The sequence below is a fragment of the Alligator sinensis genome, unplaced genomic scaffold (assembly GCF_000455745.1).
Source record: "Alligator sinensis unplaced genomic scaffold, ASM45574v1 scaffold131_1, whole genome shotgun sequence".
Taxonomy (NCBI): Eukaryota; Metazoa; Chordata; order Crocodylia; family Alligatoridae; genus Alligator; species Alligator sinensis.
Window position 1 is genome coordinate 4,301,217 of NW_005841830.1, and position 9,852 is coordinate 4,311,068.

At 44.0% G+C, this 9,852-nt stretch overlaps 1 protein-coding gene across 1 annotated transcript in view; it reads right to left on the bottom strand.

The window, feature by feature from the left end:
• Positions 1-7,102, bottom strand: part of EPCAM (epithelial cell adhesion molecule) — a 16,872-nt gene extending 9,770 nt beyond the window's left edge. The window contains exons 1-2 of the mRNA XM_025206037.1: positions 7,093-7,102; positions 4,971-5,057 (exon numbers count right to left, since the gene is read on the bottom strand). Of these exons, the coding sequence (XP_025061822.1) occupies positions 4,971-5,057; positions 7,093-7,102 (97 nt within the window). The remainder of the gene's footprint in view (positions 1-4,970; positions 5,058-7,092) is intronic.
• Positions 7,103-9,852: the final 2,750 nt, after the last annotated feature.

Here is a 9,852-nt window from a genome sequence, read left to right on the forward strand (position 1 = left end):
TGGGCCTGGCCCCGCCCCGAGAGCGAAACTGGGGGCGGGGCTGACTCACCTGCGGGGCGAGGGGCGGGGGCCGCGCGGGAAAGCGCTGAGGGGCGCGGGCAGCCCCGCCTCGCCCCGCGCTCGTTGGAGGCTGAGCGCAGGCAGACGAGGGCACGGGGAAACGCGGGGTCGTGGGACCGCGTGAGGAAGCCCAAGGTGGACAAGATTCGTTGGGAAAATCCGGGATTTTTTATTAGACCAGGTCAAAGAGTTGGACCAATTCTGCTGGCAGGTAGAAATGCCCTTGGTCGGGCTCAGGAAGCATCTGCAGTTGGTGCGTGCTCTTGCTGCAGTGCATGGGATGATTTTTTAAATTTTTTTAAATTTTCCATATTGTTAGCCAAATCAAATTCCAAATCCAGGAGTCAGCCCTGAACCATAAGTGGCCCAACCACTGGCAGACATCCTCCACCCCCGTCTGGGGCTTCAGATGTTTCCAAGTCCTTTGACGGGCATCCTACTTGCAGGCCCAAGCCTGGAGGCTTGGGGTTCAGATGCCCCTGGGTTTTGCTTGCACTCAGCCATAAGGCTGCAGGAGCAAGCTAGGGAGGAGTCTCCCCTTTCCTTAAAATGGGCATAAAGCGGAGACCTTCCCACTCCAGCAGCTACGTGGGAGGTTTACTATACATTACTTTGGCGAAGGTACTATCCCTGTGCCAGGAGAGCAGTCTTGTCTTCCCCAGATGCAACTAGGAAGACCACCTCAGTAGTCATGGTGTTTCCCTTGTCAGGCAAGCATAGGACTATACTTGGTCTGAGCCCACAAGAGACCAAGAAGCAATGGAAGTTACAGTGAAAAAGCAACAAGTTGGGAACATTGTTCTTCACAAGCTTGTGGGTGTCAGGCACATGGGGAGTTGGCTGTGGTGTTAGCCTTTTCGCCAGGGGTGAGCAGAAGCTCAAGACGATATGCAGGTTTGTGAAAATGCAAATGTGTGGCAAGGAAGATCAGAGGGGATAGGAATGAATGGTGGGGAGGACAAAGGAGGAGAGTGTTGATGGGTGATAAAATGTAGCTGGTAACATTGTAGAATGGTTTCCTGGGGTTACCTGGGTGCCTGCAACCGCAATCTTGCAAAGAACATTCAGCTGATCTAATAAAAGATACCACATTTACCCAAAGAACCTTGTCTGCCTGTGTCCTTACACCAAGGCGGCTACAACCAATAATCCCGAGACATGTAATGCACATAAATACATACACACACCTGGGAGAAATGCTACAATCTGTGCATTCTTCTTTGCCCAATGAAGGGCAAATGAGCCCAAAAGTTTGCAAATTAAGACTTTTTTGCAACTCTTTAGTTGGTCTAATAAAAGATATCACCTCTGCCAAGAGTTACACATAAACAAGCACACACATATACATATAAGCGCACACACAGATTTGCAGATTCAGTCACAGGGTGTTTTTTTTTCAACCTGTGTTTAAACACAGTAACTATAGACATCCTGGTCCATTCACAAGCAGCTATAACCAACAAGAAACAGCAAAATATCAGATATATGTATTTTGAGCAGTACTTCTATAGACAGCAACATAACTTGGTGTACTTCCCTTTTGAAAGAAAACTGGAGCATATTTCTTCTGAGTATTTACACTTCCTTTCAAACTAAATTAAAAAAAAAGGTCATAGATAGGCTAGCCCTGAAGGTAACTGTGATTATAAAAACATACAAAGTGGAAGTTACTGTCAAAAGGAGTTTCAAAAGTAGCAGAAGACCTTTAATCAGAAAAATAACTTGTTTTTAAATGTTGTAGCTAAATACAAAGTCATGTGATTGGAAATAAGGGGTTTGAGGAATACGTGTTTTAAACATTTTTCTAAGCCACTTTAATTTCTAAATAAACTGTATCCCAGAAGGAAAGTAAAATAAAAGAGGAAAAGAAAAAGCCGTGGCAGGCATTCTGATGGTTAGGAAATAGTCTCATGAGGTTAGATTATTAGAAAAGAGACAAAAGAGGGAAATTTAGAAATAGGGGTTCTATGCCTGACTTAGAGGACAAAAGTGTACCAGTCAGGAAGCCAGAGTCTCTAGCCAGATTCTTTAAATAATGTTCAATGTTATTTTTACATCTATAAACTATTACGTTGATAGTAGAAGTGATCATTTGTATCTAAATTTCCTTTGTAAAGACATAGTAATTTCTCCCTGTTTATCCCTCCTGTGTTGGAGTTCTATTTCTATAGTTGCCAGAATAAAAAGTTTGAAAGAAAGGAATTCAGGGCAGAATCCATCTTGGTCTGTTCTTGCCATAACAGGTAACTTTCCCCCTCTGTTTCCAAAGAGTCATCTGTTTTCCTCATACAACACTTTAAATTAGCTGGAAAATTAAATACGCTGCTTTTCACTGTACAATTTAGGCTTGAACCCGAGGTGCTCAGCATATTGGATCTCCATGTCCAGAGAGCAAAGTGACTTCTGGATCCCTTTGTGTATTTTGTTTCTGTATATACAAAGGATAGCATCTTTGTTTTTGTATCTAGCATGAACTCATAGAGCATTTAGTGCCATCCAAGGTGACCTTCCCAAGTCACTTGAGAAACTGGCTCAGCTGGATCTGAGTTGAATGTATCTGTAGCCCTCCTCCTAATCCAGGGGAGCAGGACTTTTGTACTGCTTGACATCTGAATGGTGAAAGGAATTTATTAGCGTCCTTTTGTGATTCCCTTTTCAAAGACTGAAAACTAATATCATCAACCCAACAACTTGAAAACTGGCAGAGGGACACACTTTACCATTTCTGCCAGTCCAGTGTCAAAATTATGACGCTGCTGCTGTCAATAATACCCGTCCTGATGAAGACTCAGAAATGCCCCAGCCTTCTTTCAGGCATATTTATTAGTTTATTCAAGAAAAAAAACCAATGTCTTGCCCCATCATCATTTATCAGATTGCTAGGCTGAACAGTATACGCCTAGAAAGATAATGAAGTACACTGTTGCCTTTTGCTGTGATTTCTCTTGTAATGCCATTTTATAGAAAGCTAGCAGAACTGAATTATTCTCATTATTTTCCCAGACTCTAATCCAGCAGTTAGTTATGAATAAACCTGTGTCAACAATAAGGGTTTATCTATATAATAGAAGGCAGTGCTGTGCAGAGTTACCTAAACTGGATTGGCATGTTCCAGAGAAGGAAGCTGTATAGCCAATGTTAGTGCAGCCTGGTGCATGGTCGGGTAAGCTGCTTTGCTCTTTCCAGTTCAGGAGCTTGCACGCATACAGCTAGAGAAGACTTTCTCAGGATGGTTCTGCCTTGAGTCATGGTACGCCCTAAGAATCTGAGCATTAGGTTGCAAACTGATGAGTATAGTTAGTGCTTGCTGCTGTGGGTAGTCCCAGAGACAGCAGTGTGACTTCTCCTAGTAAGAAGCAGTATGCTCTGTTGGTTGTATTTGCATAGATATTATAGTGTGCCAAATATTTTGCTCTCACTCCTTCATAAATTCTGTGTGTCTCATGTCTATCCGTTGGTTTATTTACTTTCAGATGTTGTGTGGTTCATTGTGGGCAGGCACCTCACTGTCCTCCACAGTACTTTAAAAATGTACAAGTCTGAGGAAAATGGTTACCCTGTCTTGCAGAGCAATCACTTTGTACTGTAGTAGGATGACTGCATGCTTCTCAGTTGTGGGAATTCAGAGCCTAACAACTATAATTCCCAATTATTCTCTCTGTCATTCATGCTCCAGTGCTATTTACTAGCTCACCACTGTGAATATGGATATAATGTGAAGGAATACACTGCTGTTCCCTGTTCTTGGGACACCATAAACTATCCAATATAATCAAACCATACTTGAAAGGCTGCTATGCTGAGACTTGACAGAGAATGACTTAATTGTAGCAGGGGGTATGGTGCTCTTGGATTTCTCTAGCATATTTTAACAACCTTTGCAGCAGCAGGACACTGGCCACTGGAGTCCCACTGCTTTATTTGTGGCAGATTAGGGTATTAAGTCTTGTTGTTGTGTCAGCGTTGACTGTAATTTTGCTGATAGGTTAGACAATGCATTTGTATGGGATGGTTTAGCTAGAGATGATCCTGCCTCAGTTGGGGGTTGGATTAGATGATCTTGGTTTTGGCTCAGAATCAGATGAGATTACAAAGCTTACCGTCCATTTGGATTTTAGCTCCACTCCAACTAGAAACTTATTGGTGGTCAGATATAGCATTACATTCAGGAATATTAAGAAGAGTATTGGAGTAATGATGCAGCCTTGCTTAACTCCCATTCAGACCTCAAAGGGATCTGTGATAGAACCATTACTGAGGACCACTGCTTGCATGCCATCATGGAGCAGGTAAAGAACGGTGACAAATTTTGGTGGGCATCATTACTTCAGAAGGATCCTCCACAGCACTTTTCAGTTGACAGAATCAAAGGCTTTTGTGAGGTCACAGAAGGCCATGTAAAGAGGTTTATGTTGTTCCCGACGTTTCTCCTGCAGCTGGTGCGCAGTGAAGATCATGTTGGTTGTGCCTCTTGATGCCCTAAACACACACTGATTCCAGGAGAAGCAGCTTTTCAGCAAGTGGAAGGAGATGGTTCAAGAAGGATTTCACGATGATCTTTTCTGTGGTGGACAGCAAGGCAATCCCTCTGTAATTTCCACAATTCGACCTGTCTCCTTTCTTGAAGGTTCTCATGATCATAGTGTCCCTAAGGTCATCTGGGATTTCTTCATCATTCCAGATTCTTAAGATGAGGGCATGGAGCTGTGAAGTGAGCTTCTCTCCCCACTGCTGGAAGGTTTCAGCAGGGATTCCTTCAGCTCCTTGTCCTTCTTCATCTGTTTGATGGCTTTCCTCACCTTGTCAAGGGTTGGAGGGATTCCTGGATCACCTCTGAGTGTTGTTGTATGTTGTAGAGAGCACTCTTGTCAACAAGAGTCTCAATTGAGAAGGTCTTCAAAATGCCTCACCCGGACGCCAGTCGTTGAGCTCCAGTACACCGACGATGCTGTAGCGTGTGCTCACTCGGAAGTGGACCTTCAGGCAATTGTCAACATCTTTACCAAGGGATAAAAGAAAATGGGATTGATGCTTAACATTCAGAAGACTAATATCTTCCATCAGCAAGCTTTTAATGAGCAGTCCCTAGCTCCAGTCATTCAGATTTATGGTGAGACTCCAGAGAGAACATTATTTCCCGTACCTCAGAAGCCATCTCTTACAGAAGGCTGATACTGACAAAGAAATCCAACATTGCCTTAAAAGTGCAAGTGCAGCCTTTGGACACCTGAGGAAATGGGTGTTTGAAGATTGTGATATCAGATCCAAAACCAAGCTCATAGCTTATCAAGCAGTTGTGATCCCCATGTTACTGTACAGAGCTGAGACATGGACAACATACTGGAGACACCTCAAGTTGCTGGAGAAGTAACATCAGCCCTGCCTGTGGAAGATTCTTCTAATCCAGTGGGAAGGCAGACGCACCAACATTATTGTCCTCTCACAAACAAACACCATGAGCTTCGAGGCCAATGTTCATCTGACATCAACTTCACTGGACTGGCCATGTCATCTGGATGTCTGACTCCAGACTCCTGAAACAAGTTTTATTCTCCCAGCTCAGTCAAGGTGTTTGCTCAAGAGGAGGGCAGAGAAAGCACGTCAAGGACATCCTCAAGACCAGTTTGAAAAAATGTAACATCAACATCAGCTTGTGGGACACTATCATCCAGAACTGCCCCAAATGAAGTAAGAGTCTGCTGCAAGGTTCTCACTACTTTGAAAACTTACAATGACAGCATGAGATGGAAAAGCAGCAGTGGCAGAAACAGAGTGTTGTGGACTGAATCAGGGGTTTGGGTTGTAGCCGTGTTGGTCTAAGGACATAGGCAGACAAGGTTCCTTGGGTGAATTTGATATCTTTTATTAGACCATTTGGGTTGGTCTAATAAAAGATATCAAATTCACCCAAGGAACCTTGTCTGCCTGTGGACTGAATCAAGAATCCAGAGCTACCCTCCCCACACAGAAACATGTGCCCGAGTTGCAGCAGAGTCTGTCAAACCCAGTTTGGCCTCATCAGCGATCTTTAGATCCACAGATAAAGCAATCATGGAAGACAACCATCTGGGACTGCTGATGATATGGGAATTGATGATCTCTGGAGGTCCCTTCCAGCCCTACATCTCTATGATCTATGAACTGTGAATGCTAAGGATGCATCATCAACAGTTTTCAAAAAAACAATTGTGCTTGGGATAGTGGTGCTTATCTATTAGTCCAAAAACATGCTGTATGGGGGGATCTGGGTCATGATGGAAACTTTTGCTGACCCCCTGGGGCTCCAGAACTTTGTATGATGAAGGGCATGTTCCAAGGGTTGTATGGCAAAGTCACATACCTGCAGTGCCGAGACCCCAGGGGTACAGCTGCCTTCACTGTGAAAAATGAGTGGCAATCACCCTTTTGAAGCTGTGACCCCAGATTATTACTACCAGTTAGTCAAAAATCAATTTTGTTTTGAGCTTTCCTTAACAATGCCTCCTCAAGGGACCCAGCACAGGTCCTCAGCATCCTACCACCCCACCCTGGGGACATTACATAAGGCAGGAATTTTCCCAAGTCCTTGGTGGGAGTGGGAAGTAAGAGAGCCAGACCACATTGCTCCCATAAACTCCCTTGGATGCAGCACAGAGTCGTTGCATCTCCATAGTCACCACATGGAGGACAAACCTCTACCTCCCTAGATAAGAAAGAAAAAGCAAAGCCACATTCACCCGGATGGCACCATAGACCCAATATTCCCTCACTCTGGGATACTAGTTATCTTCCGCTCCTACCAAATGTACCTAGTCCTGTTCTACAACTAGGAGGAACCTATGCTGTAATGAAAGGTCTGGGTTCAAAATCGATAACAATGTGTAATGGAGAGGTAACTAGGATCATACATACTTGTTTTGTGTTTAAGGCACCGAGGAAACATCTCACCAAAACTTCTCTTAAAAATATTATTTAGGTTGCAAAGACAAGCAGCCAAGAGTTAAGAAATGTCAGGTTTATGGTTGCCTAAATACTCTAAAAAAAGGCACTTACATATATGCATTACGCACTTTAATGACATATTCATGTACTAATTTGTTACAAAGCCTCCACCTCATTCAGGGTACAGGGTGGCCACACAAGGGGACTAAATTCAGTTTGCATAGGTGGTTGTAAATCAAGCAGTCCCCATTTCTAAGTGCTATAATTTACAATATAATTAATCTTCTTTTTATTTTTTTTTTTACAGGCAGCTCTCTGAACATAAGCACCCACCTGAGAGATAAAAATAGAATACTCATACATGTCAAACTGGCAAATGCTACTTCTGCTACAACAGCCAGAATCTTCTCCTCTTGGGTACTTTATAGTCTGGCAACTGACGTTACATTCATTTTTAATTTTTTTGTTCTCTGTTTAATGATGTTTCTTAATGACAAATTGCAAAAGCCATTCATTAGGGTGTGCTCCTCAGTCAGTCAAATCTATATGCAATGCTGGCAGTCACTTGCACTTCTGTTGTTAGCAAAGGGAACCACGGCAGGAAAACCTGCCCTTAGGGGAGAAAAAAAGCCAATAAGTTAACAAAAAGCTGCTATGTATGTATCCTTCAAGGAAGGGGTTAAAAGAACTAGGATTCTACCAGTCTTACTCATACTAAGGAAACTGTATTCTGTAAATACAGTCCAAAGTCCATCTGAACCTAGCAACCCACCGGGCTAGTGTGATCAAAGTGTGCCTGCTTCTGTAGTCAACAGGACACAAGGGAGAGATGCAGATAACATCACATCTGACTACCTTTGACTCCCCAGCCTAAATAGACAATTATGCCTTTACTTCTATATCAGCTGGTTGTAGCATCCAGCACAGAGCTCAGGCTCCTGCCTCTAGAGCAGAGGTTTTCAACTTTGTTTCTTTTGCGGACCCCTATAACATTTTGAATGGAGTGGCAGACCCTTTGGAAATTTCAAATGGAAGTGCAGACCCCTTTGAATTGTAAGTGTGGGTATTCACATACTTTTGATTAATCGTAGTCATCTTTTGCAGACCCCTTAGACATAGCCTGTGGACACCCAGTGGTCCACGAACCACAGGCTGAAAACTGCTGCTCTAGAGCTGTAGCCTGATGCTACAACCATTCCATTATACACCTCAGTCAGCCTAAGAGCAGCTCCACACCACTGGAAGTGCCTGTAGCACTTGATACGCAACACAATGCTTTCAATTAGGTGAGGTACTACAAACAAAATAGCTGTGTTTATGCAATGCTGTACCTGTGCCATTTTACCCTGAGGAGAAGCAATAAAACCAGAAAAGAAACTACTATCAGTTTTCCTTTTTTTTTTTAAAGCCTACAAGCATAGAAACATTTTCAGGACAGCATGAAAGGAGCTAGTACATGGGTTTAGAGATTCTGCTTCTGCATAGTACAGGACCTTCACTTTGGCTCCAAAAGTGCACTCAAGGACTATTTGAGCATAAGCTAGGGATGAGCCAGAGTTGTGGCAAAGCTAGTATATCTCCAAAGGCTGATCCATTATCCATGTCCTACCTGCATGAAGTACAACATCAGCAAAGTGACATCCTGAGATTACACTTTTTGGAAAAGACTTTTTTATTTTTGTCAGTTTCCATAGATCTACCCTGTACGTAGCCCTGCTATACAGGCGCAACATTCTGGGAACATCTTAGTTTCAAGAAAAGAAAATGAGGTGTATTGTCACATAGCTTATGAAAGACCATCCCAAGGGATATTCCTACCAGTACCACACCTGGAGTCAGAGAGTGATTGCTCCGCTACCTGCTTTGGGGTATTTTTTTTTCCTGAGGGGCTAATGCAGATAGCTGCTTCTCAGTATGGGGTTATAATAGGTGATGGGGCTAGATACCTCCATGCCATAGCTCTGACATACAGAAGTCGTGAGGAAAATTTGTCCGTTATCATTGGCTAGGTACAGATGTTACATATTGTGTGAAGGTGTTCATGGCACATAGAGCACTATAAAAATGGCATAGCCTGCTCTAAATTAACCATGGATGGATGGTTAATTTTGAGCATTTTAGGTTAGAGCACTTTATCGAAAATCTATACCAGATCCCACTGAGACTATGCTAGGAAACAGGGAGTGGGGCTCCCCTCCACTTCTGGTGGAGTCCTGGATGCATGTGGCAGCAGGAAGCAGAGAAAACAGCCAACTCCATCATGTGTGGCTTCCCCACAAGTGGCCTGCAAGTGCGGGAGCTGCAGGTCCACCACAGGGAGCCCCACATGATAGAGGTGGGCCAGCCTGGCTCTGCTCCTTGCTGCCACATGCAACTGGAACGGCTGGAGCCACACACTGCCAGGCAGCAATGCCTGCATGGGCCACGAGCACCTTGAGGGCCCACTGCCTGCTGCTGCTGCCAGCAGTGGCTGTGCGCATGCACCATAGGAGGGAGTGTGTGGGGGGTCTCTGTCCCCACAACCCCCCCACATACACCCCCCCCACAACATACCCTACACCCTCCTCTACCCAACCCCCTCACAAACCCTACACACACACCACTCGCCACCATACACACACACCCATCCCCCAACCATGCCCCACACACTCCCCCCACAAAATACAAAAGTAAGACTTTATTATTGAGCAATTATGCAAGCATCTCTATCTAAACTACCCAAACATAAATCATGACAGCAATATTTTTTGAAATAAAATGAAAATATTTTATAGTAGATATTTGACTTTTGTATATGATTTGTTTGGTTTTTTTCCGGTTCCAAGATGCCCCCCCCCCCCCCCCAGGAAAATTTTGGGGGGGGGGAGAGGG